The sequence below is a fragment of the Paralichthys olivaceus genome, chromosome 14 (genome assembly GCF_024713975.1).
Source record: "Paralichthys olivaceus isolate ysfri-2021 chromosome 14, ASM2471397v2, whole genome shotgun sequence".
Lineage (NCBI taxonomy): Eukaryota > Metazoa > Chordata > Actinopteri > Pleuronectiformes > Paralichthyidae > Paralichthys > Paralichthys olivaceus.
In genome coordinates this window covers 20,128,947-20,146,346 of record NC_091106.1, presented here as the reverse complement: position 1 = coordinate 20,146,346, position 17,400 = coordinate 20,128,947, and the positions used below count along the sequence as shown (strand labels likewise).

Here is a 17,400-nt window from a genome sequence, read left to right as displayed (position 1 = left end):
TTTACTGTGAGAGGGCAAAACATATTTAAGCATGTTTTCTAATACACAGGTGTCTCTGCAGGCCCTCAAACCCCCACCTGTTTAACTGGAGATGCTCAATGGAAGAATAAACGAGAATAAACAAACAGGACGGTAGATATGAACCTGGAAAAACTACAGCAATTTTCACTGAATGTGTCGATCAATCTTAGAGTAAGATGATGTAAGTATAGTAATATATCCCTGTATAGAAGTCTAGGTTAATATAAATAGATAAATAATAATAATAAATTGAAAGGCCCTGTCCTGAGTCACCACTTGGCTCGACCCCTTGGTTTTGTTCTCTGTAGCCCTTCAAACACCTCTTCAACCATAGTGTATTCAGGACCAAGGAAGCAAATCAACATTAAATATGAAATCTTGCCAAATAACCATAAGAAATGTTTTTAAATCCAGCGGAATATCTTCTTTTAATCACTCAGCAAATGAAAATGTGATTAAATCAGTCAATAGTGAGCATAACTGATAATGAATTCTGACATAGTTTTGAGTGTAATGGATTTGTACATTTTCGTAACATTTTCTATATAAATATATATATGACAAATGATAATACAATACTCCAAGGTTGTCATAGTTTGTAAATTCTACCACATTCTATCAGGGTATTTGATTCCTCTGCTGCCTTCATGAGCTCTGCTTGGCTCAGATTAACCCAGTTTGCTCCTAATCCTGTTCAGGGGCCATTTTCATACTTACTGGAAAAGCTTTCCATCACATCCACGTACAAAAAGACCTCACACTTTATCTGCCTCTACTTTTCTTTTGCTGTTCAGTTCTGATCTCCCTTCTCTCCCTTTCTTCTCCCGAACAGAAGAACTATTATCCAGGGAATAACTGTACAACCTCGTGAAAGCCTTTCATACTGGGTAATTAAATTCTCAGAAGTAACCAATGACCCTGACACACCAGTGTACAGTAAGGTCAAGGCTTTACACTTCCTCAAGCAAACCTTGATGGTGCTGCCAAGAAAAGTCTTTCAAACCCTCGTCTATTCAGTTCCATTACTGCATTGAGAGTAAGAAAATGAACGGGAAGGAAAGAGCCGTGCGTTTGTGTTAGCTGAAATTACGCACCCATCTTGAGATGCAGAGGATTAGCGTCTTTGCGGCCGGGTGGGAAAACAATCAGAGCTGTGTGTGGTGGAACTGCTTTAAGGTTAAAAGCAGTCAAGCTGCAAAACAGAGAAAATGGCAGGAGGGTGTGGGAGTTTATGTAACGTGACATCACAAGTTTAACTTTCCTTTAGAGTCTGTAGCCCCACTGGCTATGTCAGAGGTGTGTGTGTGTGTGTGTGTGTGTGTGTGTGTGTGTGCTATCCCCACTGATATTACAGAACATTGAGGATCACTCAAGCAGGTAGATTGGTTTGTCGCAGACGTTACCTCCCATCTCATCCTTCAAGATGTCGTCAGTGCGACGGGTTTGTGTTCTCTCAGGACGCACTGCGGTGATGTTACCTGGAGACATGAGACAATTTGTAGTAATAATAGGAGATGACTTTAATCCTGTACTGTAAAGTAACGATGAGTCTGCAGCTCTGAGGTTGTTTCAGGTAAATAATATCAACATGTCCATGTTTTCACAATGTTAACTCGAATGTTTTAAAGTTATAATGTTTACCGTGTTAAGCTTTTTATGCTGCTTTCAGATATGCACCGAACTCTGGACATTTTCCTTTAATTTTCTGGAGGGGCTTTCACAAGTCGGCACATCTTCCTGTTGTTGTGAACGCAAATTGATTTGGACAATCTCCTGTTGCGTTATTCATATTTCAAAGGCAAACTTCGAATGATGTCCAGACCCAGGTTTAGTCATTTTTTTTGTGTTCTAGTGCTAAGCGCCTGCTCATTGTGGGAACTATTGGGTTTGTCCATCATTTTAAAGGCTATAATTTTGCGCTACACAAGTAAAATTGAATTGAATTGAATGAAAAAGCTAATCCATCAAATCGTAGTTGAGAAACCGGAGCGGTGGTCCAGTCAACAGTCCAACATTACCATCCATACACCACTGGTGTGGCTAAAACAAATCATCCACGAGCAAAGTGGAAAGCAAATTGAACTCACAAGATTTGATTTTTCACGTTAAGGCTCTCTCTGAAATATCCAATCTCACTGCAGTCAGGAGAAACACCGGCAGTAATTGAATCCAAAGCGGAGGATTACAATACAACAAGATTGAAATACAGTTTCAACAGAGAAATTATTTTTAAAAAAAAACATCTTTCATCTCGTACAGATGTGTCTGCTGAGGTCAGCCATCTTTATTATTCCTCCTGAATTCAAGCAGTTTGATGAATCCTCAGTTTCAATCTGCAGGGAGGTTTGTGTGATTTTTAATAAACACAAACTGAAATCACGATGATGATTCACCATGAAAATCCAAAATGTGCCCTCTTCAGCTAATTGCTAAGGGGCGACCAGGAATCGAGTAAAAGATTTATCTGAGGAGGTCTTTACTAAGGACTCCGGGGGACAAGCTTCTATTGAACGTGGAGAGTGTTTCTACAAAGGGGAAATGATGATGGCTGTAAAACTCTCCTGTAGCCCAGCAGCCATTAACTGCTGGATTTAAGCCATGCATCACAAACAGGATGTTTGAAGAGTCCGCTGGTTTAAGCTGCATGACTCACTCTGGATGCACAAAGGAGTACGACTGGGTCCTCGCTGCGTTTGGTATTGATCTGATTCGACCATGACTGGATTAAAAATATCGTTTAGATGCAGCGTTGTTTTGTGTTGGTGAAAGAGGGTTTGAGTATGTGGAATAATGTGGAGTGTGTGTGTGTGTGTGATGTTAGCATGTCACTGCTGCTCATGTTTTACTGCAGCTCCATTAATTTCCGCAGCAGACTGGGGTTTTCAGTTCTTATTATCTATGACCCCGTCAGACTAGAGGTTACTCCACCAATGGAAACATAATGGTAATATAGCAGACCAAAAAAAAACACACACACACACACTATAGGGCAACAAGACTAAACAGAGTAATAAGAGCAGGTAACAGGGCATTTTATACACTGTGGATATTTGTGAATATAATATATATCCTATAAACCAGAATACAGCTGGTTGTACTTTATCTTAAATTATTCTTGCTCATAGTTTCTACTTTGCCTTTCTCAAAATATTGAAGTAACTTAATCTTACATTTGTTTAGTTGCCATTAATTTTCTGAAGAAAAATAATCAGGAAAGCTTTGACTTTCACTTCAGCTGCATTCGCCTGCACAAAGAGCGAGATGGTGACTCATGAGCCTGATCTCGGTGAGTGGATGTAAATGGTAAACTCTTTGTCTTCCTGTCTCAGTCATTCGAGCAGATTTTCTCCCAAACGCGTTCATTTCCTCTCTTCTACTTTGTCTCTGTCAATAAAAACCAACCTGAATCTCAACCTTATTTCTGCACAGTCAAACCTTTATTTTTCATTCTCTAACAATGGTCTCGCTCCGTCTGTTTTGCACTGTCCTCCCTTCACTCTGATCTAATTGTGCACCCACATTTAAAACTGTAGCCATTTTTATCTCATAGTAAATTATTTATTAGCTTACATTATTCAGCCAGTGTAATAAACGAAGAATGCTGGTTAAATGAATAATGAAGTGGAAGTCATTTAGAAAACACTTTTCACTCTTAATGATTGGAGGGTGTTCAGCTGCTGTGTTAGCTGAGGGTTTTAAATTTCTATGTGATGTCACACAGACGCCCACACAACATGTGGTGAGGTTAAGAACAATTGACATTTGACTTTTGCAGTAAAAATTATTTAGATTTAGTTTTTCTACTGAAGCTTCTTCATGCACAGCTTCTACTTTTGTAACTGCAGCGTTCTGAATCCAAAACTTCAGCAAAACACGCTTTCCCAGGAAGGTTGGTGTAAGGTCGTTATATAAAGGTGCTTAAAGACGTAGACTGAACCACGGACTTGCTGCTCTGTCGCCATGATGAAGATGAGTTTTTAATTCCTCCAAACCCAAACTAAAACCTGCTCTAAACTTTTAATTAAAGAAGAATTCCTCTAAAATACCACCCACTCTCCTGCTCTCTCTACATGCTTCTATCCTGGAAATCAAAACTGAGAAATTCTCCTTTTCTCTTCTCATCCGTCCTTTATTCTCTGCAGGTGTCCAGGTTTCTCTCCCTGTGTTCTCACCCTCTCTCTGTCTTTCCTTTCTTACGTCTCATTAGCTTCCTTTTCTGTCGCTCGACATTCACATTTCATCAGTTTGGATGTTCTCCCTCTCTTCTATCGTTTTTTAAACAAGATATTCAACCTCTTTCTGTTCCTCCTTTAGTGCTCAGGTCACTTGAGCTCAGCCTCTGACACTGAAAACATATTTATGTAGATCATCCCCTTTCTTCCTTTTCTCCTTCTTTCACCCCCCATTACCCTTAGATTGCTCCATCCCTTTATTTTTCCTCTTTTTATTTTAACCCCCGTCTTGCTCATGTGAATCATTCCTCCTTTCATTTCTCCTTCTATTCTATATTGTTGCACCCCTCTTGCTTTTTCCCCATTCTCTTCTTCTGCCTCTCTCCTGCTCTTTCCTTCCTCAAGTATTTTTGTCTGCCACTTCCTCTCTCCATGTTTTCAATTCCTTCGCTTCCTCTAATCTATCCCTTCCTCTCTCTTTTGCATCCGTTCATTTCCGTCCCACCTCCGTTCACCTCAGCTCACACATTTCCACCTAAAGCTCATTTTATCCTCCTCTTTCCTGTTCCTCCCATCTCCTCTGTTCACGTCAGATAAAGACACATATAGGCCAGTGCGCACTCCTCCCTCCTCTCCCTCACATCTGCTGCTGGCTTTAACTTTGATTTTAAGTTTTCTTTCTTTGAATCCTCGTCTCCCTCCTCTCTCGTATTCCTCTTTTTCTTCCTCACAGTCCCTCTCTGCTCCCCCCTTCAAGCCAGTTGTCTATAGTGCAATTGAAATTCATGATTGTTCTCTCATCTTACTACAACTACTACTGCTGGCAACAGAAAGGTTGTTCCTCTCTCTGCCTCCCTAAAATAACTTTATCAGACAATCCATCAAAGCTGTTTTCACCACAACATTCATCTTATTTACTTGAAGAGAAGATCCTCCCTCTGCTCCTCTCCTTACAGTCTATGATTCTCTGTCCTCCCACCTCTCCCTCCACCACTCCTTTTCTCTTTCAGTCCTTTTTTCCTCCCTTTCTTTCCATTTGCATCATTTAAACTTTCTTCTAAATCTCATCATCATGTTTTTCTGTCTCCCCCCCTTCATATTTTTATCTCTTCTACTGTTTTCTTTCTCCTCCATCCCTCCATCTTGTTGTTCTCACCTCTTATCTTTTGCCGTCCGTCTGCAGACAATACCACAGTTTCCCCTTTGCTCTACCACTTCTACAACAGTTAATATTACATGACGTCCCGCGCTGTGAATTTTTCATCTGACTCTGAGGTGGCTGCATAATTCACCATCTGTGTTGGAAGTTTTCAATCTTTTTTATGTTCAACTGTAAAGAGGGGAAAAGAGAACAAAAGGAGGTGTTGTTAGGAGGAGATGGGTCCATTTTAACTACTGCAATTACGATCAACACTCTGAATAAAGAAAATCTGAAATTGCTTTCAAGGAAGTGACAACAGCAAGCGAAAATAAAATGGTAGACAAGCAGAGGAGGGAAAGCAAAGCAACACAAGTTTCTCAGAAAATGTTTTTATTCAGAGCCCAGTTTCTGGTCTATGAAATTCCTCCAAATGTCATTTCTGTATCTTATGCACCAAATAAATGTACATTCTTTGGAAGCACAATTAAAATCAACCATCTGCTGCAGGTAAAAGAGCAGAGAGGCTGAACGTAAACAGTAAAGAAAGAATACCTTGAAAACCTTCAACTATTAAAAAACTAACTTTGAACAATGGCTGCTTTGCTGTAGCTTTCTAACATACAAGCTGGTAAATGACACATTTGACAAGTTCTGTTTGTTCCTGATATTAGTTTCCCCTGAATACTGCCACTGAAGTGCTCTTGAGCAAGACCCTTATTCTTAAATTCTCCAGTGGAGCACCTCAGTAACAGATCAGATTAAACTGTGGTTTTACTGTGCAGCTAAAGAAAGGTTTTAAAATAGAAAAGTCACCACACACTGCAAACTATACTGCAGACATAATGTACTTATAGACTTTGTAAAAACGACACATCATCAAGTTAATGTAAAATTCTACTGTAGAAACTACAGCAATTTGTTACAGTGTGTGTGGGAAAACATTTGCTCAGCTCTAACTACATTACACAACCATAAGGGATGTGAAGTGTCTAAGTACAGAGAGCGGGAGGGAAACAAATTGAGATAGAATGGATACCTGTATAATAAGATCCACCTTACAGTGAGCGTCAGCTACTGTATGTGCAGAGGCCCACACTTGAAGGCTGCAGGGATTGTCCATGCAGACCTCAAGTTGGACAACGTCATGCTGGTAAATCAGCTGCGGGAGCCCTTCAGGGTCAAAGTCATCGACTTTGGGCTAGCACGTGAGCCATCAGATGCCAAGTTGAAGGCATATATTCAGACCCTTTCATACCGGTGAGTACCTGGAACCATGAGAGATCTTAACATGTAAACTAAAACCAAAAACATCCTGTCTTTATCCATTCACATAAATGTCATAAACCCTGGTTTGGGTGAATATGAAATGGTACACATACTACTTGAAGTGCACTGTTTTCTGTTCTATAGAAATAAATCAGTAGTAGTTTACCTGGACTCTAAGTTGTGTTGTATTTTCAGATCAAGTTCATCACTAGTACACAAGGTCAGTTACCTAAAGCTATGATGAACCGTGGACGTAAGACTCCTACATTTTTCAAATATGAAGTCAGCTTCACCAACTCCTTCTGGAAACTCAAGGTGCCGACCTAAAACAGCTTGTTATATTCAAATATGTCTATATACTTGCTGTAACATATTTGGTTCCCTTTATACATTTGCACAAGTCTGATGTACTCTGCTAACAACAACACTTTTTGAACAGACACCAGAGTTGTACCACAAGGAGACGGGGAAGCAACCAGTGGAGAACAGGAGTTTAAAGTTCACCTCCCTGGATCACATTGTGGATGTATTTCTTCTTTCGATCATTCGGAATTGAAGTGCAGAGAAAGAGGAAAATTAACCATGATGATGTGCTGCCTCCCAAGAAAATCTGTCTCCACCGATCAAATGCTGAATCCAGCACCAGCAGAAAATACTCTGACACTCATCATAATCAGTCTGATCAGAGGGCCAGGCCTGCTGATCACCACCACCACCACAACGCAGGTCCATCAGGCAGAACCCGGACTGAGGGTCAGGTTCAGTCTGGACAGAAAAGAAAACGAGGTGACCATGACGATGGGCCACCTCAGAAGAAATAATTTCCTCCCTGTTCCGATTATGACAGAAGGTTACAGGATAATTGTAACCACAGCAGGAACAGGCACAATGAGAGGAAAAAAGAAAGAACGACTTTCCAGGCAGATCCACCTGTAGACATGATTATTGGCACACCCGCCACCATCAGTCGGAGCACAGGACCAGCCCTGTCGATCACCACCACCACAACACAGGCTCTGTCAGGACTGAAGAGAAAGGCAGGCAGTGATGATGATGGATAACGATGCAAGCCGCTCCTGTCAGATAGTGACACCTGCTATTTGACCTTGTAATATAATTTGTAAAATGTGTAAATATTTGAGTCGAGTGTGTTTTGTAAGCTTTTAATAAATATATTTAAATTACACCAATTGTTACGTGTATAGAGTTGTGTGTGCGGGTGTCTCTCTCTCTCTCTCTATATATATATATATATATTGTAAATAAAGCTTTTTTCTTTAACTGCCTCACGGTTGTCAGCGTTATTGTTTCTGCAAAAAGGGAAACGTAACACCAATGAAATCCTACATGAAGTTTATAGAAACAGGAATAATGTTTGACAGTCTGAATGAAAGATTGCACTGTAATAGATTACTTCATGCAATGCGAAGCTTCATGAAAAGAAAAAAGAAAAAGCTCTGAAACTCTTTACTCCACCTGGCCTGACAAAATAAGCAGGAAGAAAGGTTCAGGAAATTATTTAATTTACTATCCTAATAATAATAATAATAGCATAATTTATTTTGTCATTTTGAGTCACACTGTAACTGGATGAAAACATTGCTCATTTTCCTCCTCATCCTCGGATGATAAAGGCAGTTGATTGACTTGATTTGATGTCTGTCTCGTTCTGGGCCTGCGAGTTAATTTTGGCTGAACTATTTCCTCTTCCGGTTCGGAGAGAAACCCAAATGGCAATAGAAGGTCATGGCGTAAGGGACCATCTTGGCCTTCAGGGCACACTGTATAGACAGGTAAGTCTCCAGCCCTCTTCTGCACTTCATAAACTGTCGGTTCCCATCGATCAGCTAATTTGTGCTTGTTGAGAAGGCAGAGATTTCGCACAAGGACTCTGTCTCTTGTTTCAAGTGTGGCCTCTCTCACTCTGGCATCAAATCTTTTCTTGTTTTTGTCAGCTACGTTCTTTGAGTTTTCCATGGCAAGCTGGTAGCTTTCCTCCAAGTGACTCTTTAGATTTTTCACATATTACGAATGTGAAGTAGACGAACTGTCTTTAACTGGTCACCCAAACGCGATGTCAATGGGCAACTGGTTTGGCGTCTGAACATGAGTTCGTAGGGTGAAAACCCTGTGAAATCGTTCTTCGTACAATTGTATGCATGCGTAAGGGGTTTTACATGTTCACGCCACCTTGTCTTCACCTTAACCTGCAGAGTTCCCAGCATGCTTACCAATGTACGATTAAAGTGTTCTACTGGGTTTCCCCTAGGATGGTACGGACTTGTTCTTACTTTACGAATGCCGGCTAAAGCACAGACCTCTTTAATGGTCTGCGACTCAAAATCATGTCCCTGGTCGCTGTGGAGGCGTTCTGGGAACCCATAATGGCTGAGGAACTGCTCCCACAAACATTTGGCGAACTGTGCTGGCTTTCTGATCCTTTGTTGGTATAGCAACAGCATATTTCGTAAAGTGATCCGTTATAACTAGGATGTCTTTGGTGTTATGATTATACAGTTCTAATGACAAAAAAGTCCACACAAACCAGTTCCAAAGGCCTGCTGGTTTGGATATTAACAAGGGCAGCAGCCTCTTCTGGCTGACTTTTTCTCCTTACACATCTCTCACACTGTTTGATTTTTGTCTCAATATCAAATGCCATCCTTGGCCAATAGAACCTGGACCTGGGGAGCTCAAGGGTACGTTCAACTCCCATGTGCCCCATTTCGTCGTGAAGACTGGTGAGCATGGATGGCTTTAGTACATTCAGTAGGACGAGCTGACATGATAATATGCCATCCCTCAGTTCAAGACGGTTTATCTCTCTGGAAATCAGACAACCTTCAGGTGATTCCGACCTTAGACTGGCAGGTGCAAGTTCTCCTGACTCAATCAGCTCAATGACTTGGCCGATAACAGAGTCTGTTCTTTGCAGTTTGGCTAGTTCATCTTTACTGTACCTGGGAACTGTGAGCAGACCGTCTTGGACTTCCTCCTCCTCAAACTCAGCAGGAATGGCCTCCAGGTAGATAGCGAGGGACTCTACGAGGAGAGGAGAGGGCAAGTCTTTCTCCACATATGTAATAGTGTGACTCTGACAGGCTGCTTTAACAGCCTCTGTGGGACAGAAGTTATTGCCCTCTGAGCTGAGATGGTGAGAAGTGAAGGTGTGAATCCTTTGGCTTTGCTCTTTAGACTGATTGTCGTTGACGAACTCACTGTGAGGCCTCCAGGACAAAGTGTCGGCATCTTGATTCTGCTTTCCGGCTCGCTATGTGATGTCAAATGTAAAAGTGGATAACTCAACTAACCAGCGTAAGCTGGCAGCATCCAGCTTGGCAGTAGTGAGTATATACCTCACCGGGTTGTTATCTGTGACTACTGTAATGGCGTTGCCATAGAGGTAGTCGTGGAATTTGTCAGTGATAGCCCACTTGAGGACTAAAAATTCCAACTTGTGTGCCGGGTATTTAGCCTCACTGCACGAGCAGTGGGGGGTAAAAGACTGTCAACCATTTTTCAACTCAACAATGGCATGATCATTAAATTCTGACAGTACACCGTCAATATCTATTCTGCGACTTATTTTTCTATACTGTTTGAGATAGTCGCTGATTTCCTCTTCTGTAGGAGTACCAGACAACCCACTGACTAGAAGGGAGTTAGGAACTTTAATACTCTCCCTCTCAACAATCTCCATTTCAAAAGGTCTACCAAGAATCAGGATTAGGGCTATATAGTTCCAAGTATATTCTTTTTTTTTGCAATCAAATGTGATGTTCATGTATGGCTATAGTGGCCATTCACAGATCTCCTGGCTGGCTCGCCAAGTTTTATCCTTGTAACCCACTTATAGTAGATACATTGAATGGCTAGGTTTCGGAAAGAGCTCAATTACCATAGACCTGAACAGCCCGAACAATGAACAACACAAACCACGAAGTACATTGCAAAAGTAAACTCTTTAGTGAGTAATGTATAACAAAAGTTTACAACATTTATATAACAACGATATTTCCTTAGTACCAGTACTGTTTTGTTTGCGTTCCTTCCAAATGTTCCTCGAATAGGGTGATTAGAGTCACATGCTAACTCTTTTGGGTGTGTAGCAATCCCGCCAACCAGGTTGGCCCTACCACCAATTGGAGTTAGTGACGAAGAGTTAATCCAGCTCCTTAGGATTTTTGGGAGGCTCACCATCTATGAATCACAGAAGGATTCCAAATCACTCCATCCAGGGCTCTGGATCCTCTCAAACAGACTGGATGTTCCTATGGAGACTAGGGGTCTCCAAAAGACCTGTCCAATGCGCTTTTTTTCCAGTGCTGAGCACCGTCGGCGACTCTCAGCTCTCACAAGATGAAAGATGGTTCGCCTGTGTAACCGCTTGAGCACAGTGCTAAACGCTTTTTGTACAGTGGATTGCTGCCTTCTTGCTGGCGTGGCTGGAGTCAAAAGGAAGTGAAAAAGTACTGCGTACCAACTTGCCTCCAACACAATAAGCCAAACGTGCACGCTAATTGGTTGCTAAAAGGCTACCTGCATTTCGTTTGGTTAGATGCGGTGAACCTGAGTGCTGCCTTCAATTGCAACTCATAAAAACATGTTGCTTTCAAGTGCAACTCACAAAAACATTAAAGATATTTTAACACATTAAACGACTAATAAAACCACAATTTCCTTCTCAGGTTAAGGTTTAGTTAACCAAGTTTTACACCTGGGTTACACCAAGTTCATACCACACTACAGGGATGTTCAACTTAAATAGCAAGTAAGCCACATAGTAAAATCACTGGGTTTTTTTTTTTTTTTTTTACAAATAAATAAACATTCACAGGTGAAAACATAACTTCAAATAATAACAATGAGAGAGAGAGGTTGCCATGTTTACCTATAAATTAAAAAAGATCAAAGTATTAAATGATCATAGTCACAAAACTTTGAAGTAAAGACAGAGGTTAATTTGTCCCAGCATTTCAGTCTTTGTTCTGGAAACTACAAGTCACTTTGTGAATTTGTCTTCATTTTGACAACATAATTTGAGGATTTGTCTTCATTTAATTCAACAATTTGAGGATTTGTCTTCATTTAATTCAACAATTTGACGATTTGTCTTCATTTTAACACCAAAATTTGAGGAAACATGTCTGCCATGCTACCTGCAAAGGCCAACCAGTTGGTTCAAAAGAGCCTGCTTACCTCCAAATACAAGGTGCAGTCAGATCTCGGCAAGGGAGCTTTTGGACAAGTCGTAAGGTGCATGAGACTGGAAGACAAGAAGACCGTGGCCGTCAAAATGATTAAACTGCGCGACAACACTGCAACTGTGGCATATAATGAGGTAAGAAACAAAACTGTGTGCTTCTAATAATAATAATAATATGTATGCGAGGACAATACAGAAGAGAAAAGAAAAAAGTAACAACACAAAACAGGACTAAGTGAAGAGCTGGAGCTTGAGGAGTGTTTTTTTCAAGATTTCGAGAGATTCAGCGTTGTGTATTTCCGCGGGGAGAGAGTTCCAGAGGGCTGCGACACAGGTTGAATTAAACCATCCTGCATCACGATTAACTTCCCAAATTAAGAGTTGTGATAACTATGCTATCCAGCTATGTTGTATTGACTTAACGACCTCGTTTCCACCGATGCTGGACAAGCAGCTCAGTTCACAGCGCGAGGAGAGATCTTTGTTTACTTTCGGTTTCTGACACCTTAGCTAACAACATGTACTGCCTTGTTTAGGTTTACATGTGTAACGCTGATAAACAATCTTTGTGTCGCCTGCTATGTTCCCCCAGGTGGCTACTATGAGGAAACTTAGATCGCTTGACCCAAACAACAGCATTGTTCAGTGGAACCACCACTTCCTTGACAGAGGACACCTTTGCCTCGAGTTTGAGTGCCTGGACAAAAGTCTTATGGATTTTATGAAGGAACGGAATTTCAAACCTTTCCTTCTGAAAGAGATAAGACCAGTTGTGCAGCAGGTATGTCCACCTGTTTTCCTCTCTGCACTAACAAACAGTATGAACATATATACAGGTGGAACATAGTTATGACATTTTTATGAAATGGACTTTTCAGATTGCCCATGCTCTCAAACACTTGAAGGCTGCAGGGATTGTCCATGCAGACCTCAAGTTGGACAACGTCATGCTGGTAAATCAGCTGCGGGAGCCCTTCAGGGTCAAAGTCATCGACTTTGGGCTAGCACGTGAGCCGTCAGATGCCAAGTTGAAGGCATATATTCAGACCCTTTCATACCGGTGAGTACCTGAACAATCCTGTCTTTAACCATTCACATAAATGTCTTTGTGAGGTGTTTCTATTTGTGTAGCAGTAAGAGTTATTGAGGTTTACTTCAAAACATCACAAATATTTGTCATGGTTTATGGGATCATGGTTGTTGTTACTCTGTCAGATCTCCAGAGATCTTGCTGGGACATCCCTTCACCGAGGCCATAGACATGTGGTCCCTTGGCTGCATGGCTGCTGCTATGTACCTCGGGACCCTGCTCTACCCTGGTTTGGGTGAATATGAAATGGTACACATACTACTTGAAGTGCACTGTTTTCTGTTCTATAGAAATAAATCAGTAGTAGTTCACCTGGACTCTAAGTTGTGTTGTATTTTCAGATCAAGTTCATCACTAGCACACAAGGTCAGTTACCTCAAGCTATGATGAACCGTGGACATAAGACTCCTAAATTTTTCAAATATGAAGTCAGCTTCACCAACTCCTTCTGGAAACTCAAGGTGCCGACCTAAAACAGCTTGTTATATTCAAATATGTCTATATACTTGCTGTAACATATTTGGTGCCCTCTATACATTTGCGCAAGTCTGATGTACTCTGCTAACAACAACACTTTTTGAACAGACACCAGAGTTGTACCACAAGGAGACGGGGAAGCAACCAGTGGAGAATAGGAGTTTAAAGTTCACCTCCCTGGATCACATTGTGGATGTATGTCTTCTTTCGATCATTCATCATGAGCTTATTTCTTTAACACGTCCAAGAGAGGTTTTTTCATTCACCACTGGAGCTAACTGATGACATGTTTGTTTTTTAGGTCCGACCCATCAACACTTGCAACCCTGCAAATAGAGCAGCAGAGATGTCCGACGTCCACATGTTTGTGGACATGCTGAAGGCGATGCTACAGCTTGATCCCAAAACACGGATCACACCCCATCAGCTGCTGGAGCACAAGTTCATCAGCATGCGCCACATCGCCAGCATGGACCAACAAAGCAACTAGTAAGTCATCAATGTGATCTGGTTAAATGTTTTTAAATGTATGATATATATATATACATTCCACTTGTACCTTTGTTTCTGTGGATACAGTTCATGTACAGGTCCTTCAAATAAGTCTTATTCATCTTCACTATCTCACACAAATGATAAACCTAGCTAATGAAAGGATTCATTTTCTTGCAGTGTCAGGTCCAGTTTCCAAATGATGGAACTCTGTCAGAAGAACATCCAGACTTCTGCCAGCAGCAAAGCTGTGTGTGGGCCACTGATGCCTCCCCGGCCCAGTGCTACATCTCATGCTGAGTGGAGAAAAAATTACCAGCCCCACCACAACAGCCTACTTTCCTGCACAACCACCCAGTCCAGTGGAATTGAATTGCAGAGAAAGAGGAAAATTAACCATGATGATGTGCTGCCTCCCAAGAAAATCTGTCTCGACCGATCAAATGCTGAATCCAGCACCAGCAGAAAATACTCTGACACTCATCAGTCTGATCAGAGGGCCAGGCCTGCTGATCACCACCACCACCACAACGCAGGTCCATCAGGCAGAACCCGGACTGAGGGTCAGGTTCAGTCTGAGAAAAGAAAACGAGGGGACCATGACGATGGGCCACCTCAGAAGAAAATCTATCCTCCCCGTTCACTGAATGACGGTTCAAGGAGCAGGCACTGTGAGAGGAAAAGAGACAGTGCTGACTGTGCAGGCAGATCCACCTGCAGCGATGATTCTTCGCACTCTCACCAAATTCAGTCTGATCAGAGGGCCAGGCCTGCTGATCACCACCACCACAACGCAGGTCCATCAGGCAGAACCCGGACTGAGGGTCAGGTTCAGTCTGGACAGAAAAAAAGAAAACGAGGGGACCATGACGATGGGCCACCTCAGAAGAAAATCTATCCTCCCCGTTCACCAAATGACGGTTCAAGGAGCAGGCACTGTGAGAGGAAAAGAGACAGTAATGACTGTGCAGGCAGATCCACCTGCAGCGAGGATTCTTCGCACTCTCACCAAATTCAGTCTGATCAGAGGGCCAGGCCTGCTGATCACCACCACAACGCAGGTCCATCAGGCAGAACCCGGACTGAGGGTCAGGTTCAGTCTGGACAGAAAAAAAGAAAACGAGGGGACCATGACGATGGGCCACCTCAGAAGAAAATCTATCCTCCCCGTTCACCGAATGACGGTTCAAGGAGCAGGCACTGTGAGAGGAAAAGAGACAGTAATGACTGTGCAGGCAGATCCACCTGCAGCGATGATTCTTCGCACTCTCACCAAATTCAGTCTGATCAGAGGGCCAGGCCTGCTGATCACCACCACAACGCAGGTACGTCAGACGGAACCCGGACTGAGGGTCAGGCTGGGTCTGGAAGGAAAAGAAAACGAGGTGACCATGACGATGGGCCGCCTCAGAAGAAATAATTTCCTCCCTGTTCCGATTATGACAGAAGGTTACAGGATAATTGTAACCACATCAGGAACAGGCACAATGAGAGGAAAAAAGAAAGAACGACTTTCCAGGCAGATCCACCTGTAGACATGATTATTGGCACACCCGCCACCATCAGTCGGAGCACAGGACCAGCCCTGTCAATCACCACCACCACAACACAGGCTCTGTCAGGACTGAAGAGAAAGGCAGGCAGTGATGATGATGGATAACGATGCAAGCCGCTCCTGTCAGATAGTGACACCTGCTATTTGACCTTGTAATATAATTTGTAAAATGTGTAAATATTTGAGTCGAGTGTGTTTTGTAAGCTTTTAATAAATATATTTAAATTACACCAATTGTTACGTGTATAGAGTTGTGTGTGCGGGTGTCTCTCTCTCTCTCTCTCGCTCTCTCCCCCCTTTGTCCTGCAGGTGAGAAGTGGAAGATTGGCTGCCACCTGTGAGCTCCAGAAGAGCTGTGGATTGGCTCACACTCCAGCCAATTAGCCAATCAGAGACGGAGGGCACCATTTAAAAGCTTCTCTTTTGCTTTGTTCTGCTCCTCTATGTTGCTATTTGATTTTGAGACACTTCTGTAGATAAGATAGTCAGGCCTTTTGTTTTCTTTTTCTTTCCTCACAGATAGAGTTGAGCTAGGCCCTGTTTTCTTGTACTTTTGTTGTACAAACCTACGTTTGTTGTCTGCCTTCATTTAAATATTGTAAATAAAGCTTTTTTCTTTAACTGCCTCACGGTTGTCAGCGTTATTGTTTCTGCAAAAAGGGAAACGTAACACTAATGAAATCCTACATGAAGTTTATAGAAACAGGAATAATGTTTGACAGTCTGAATGAAAGATGGCACTGTAATAGATTACTTCATGTAATGCGAAGCTTCATGACGTGAAGCTTCATGAAAAGAAAAAAGAAAACGCTCTGAGACTCTTTACTACGGAGCCTGTCTGGTGAAATGGGTGGGAAAAAATACAGTCAATACAGTTTCACAAACTTAATGATTAGCCGACCGAAGTAATTCAGTCAAATCAAGTTTTTAAGGTCTCTTATCATTTTCACACGAATTATTCTGTTTCATTTAATTTCTCATTAGCACAAAGAGGAGATGAACACCGGCTTGGTTTAATGTCTAGTTCCAGCAAATATCTCCTAATACGAAGAGATTCAAAGAAGTTAGGACTTTGTGACGGTTATTGTTTTGTGCAGGAAATGGAAGGTGTCTGTGTGAGGAGAGAAGAGGGAGAAGAGGAGGTGTCGAAGAAGGGTCAACAGGGACTCAGTGTATCGATCCACGTCACGTTAGGGTGACCTGAAGACGACTCCACAGGGAGGAGCCTTCAACTCGCTCTCTAACTATCTGCCTCTCGCTGTCTATTTCCTGCTGGCTCCTGCTTTTCTCACGATGCCGATGTCTCCAATTCGTATCAGTCAAGTTCTAGGAGCTTAGTACTTCCATTGTATTCTAGTTAAAGATCTTTTTGTGTACAGTTATTTTCAGATAAATCAATCCATGAAGAGAAAATAATTTGTTTTGATTATAGGTGACGTGAAGACATAGCCTTGCTTATATGATGATTTAATGGCTTTAATTTATTTGTTTTACTTGTGTTCTTGTTTTATCTATGAGGGACAGTTTAGGTTCAATACCATCATTATGAAGACATTTTGGCTGTTCGTCACAATTTTGTGAGGCTTGTTTGAGGGTTAAGACTTGGTTTTAGGGTTAGAATTAGTTTCAGGTTAGGGTTAGGTATTTCGTTGTGATAGTTAAGGTTAAGGTAAGGGGCCAGTGGTATGTGTGTGTGTTTTAATAGCACATGGGCAGCGTAGTACACAATATATAACAAACTAACTTACTAACTATGGTCTGAAATCAGCCCCTTTGACCTGCATTTTGGTGATAGGCAATCTGGGTAAAATGGGATTGTGGGAGCTCCTCGGCTGAAAACTACTGACGATCAGGTGATTAATGAAGTTAGAAAATAGGGCACACCTGTAGCCTCTCGTTGTGAATCACATCTCATTTTAATGCTCCCTCGTATATAATTCAGATTTTCACCTCACTCCGCAGATCTGCTGACCAACAGCT

General features: G+C 41.9%; 1 protein-coding gene across 2 annotated transcripts; it reads left to right on the top strand.

Annotated features, from left to right (window-relative positions):
• The first annotated feature begins 5,937 nt into the window (after window positions 1–5,937).
• On the top strand, window positions 5,938–15,654 carry LOC109630959 (homeodomain-interacting protein kinase 1-like). Of its 2 annotated transcripts, XM_020089502.2 has the most exons (8): window positions 11,562–11,941; window positions 12,399–12,587; window positions 12,685–12,866; window positions 13,022–13,145; window positions 13,238–13,357; window positions 13,482–13,568; window positions 13,675–13,862; window positions 14,046–15,654. In XM_020089502.2, the coding sequence occupies exons 1-8, from the start codon at window positions 11,744–11,746 to the stop codon at window positions 15,283–15,285; spliced, it is 2,328 nt and encodes a 775-aa protein (XP_019945061.2). In that variant the 5' UTR covers window positions 11,562–11,743; the 3' UTR covers window positions 15,286–15,654. The 2 variants fall into 2 exon arrangements, with proteins under 2 accessions (XP_069395173.1, XP_019945061.2); XM_069539072.1 differs by lacking the exons at window positions 11,562–11,941; window positions 12,399–12,587; window positions 12,685–12,866 and adding an exon at window positions 5,938–6,591.
• Window positions 15,655–17,400: the final 1,746 nt, after the last annotated feature.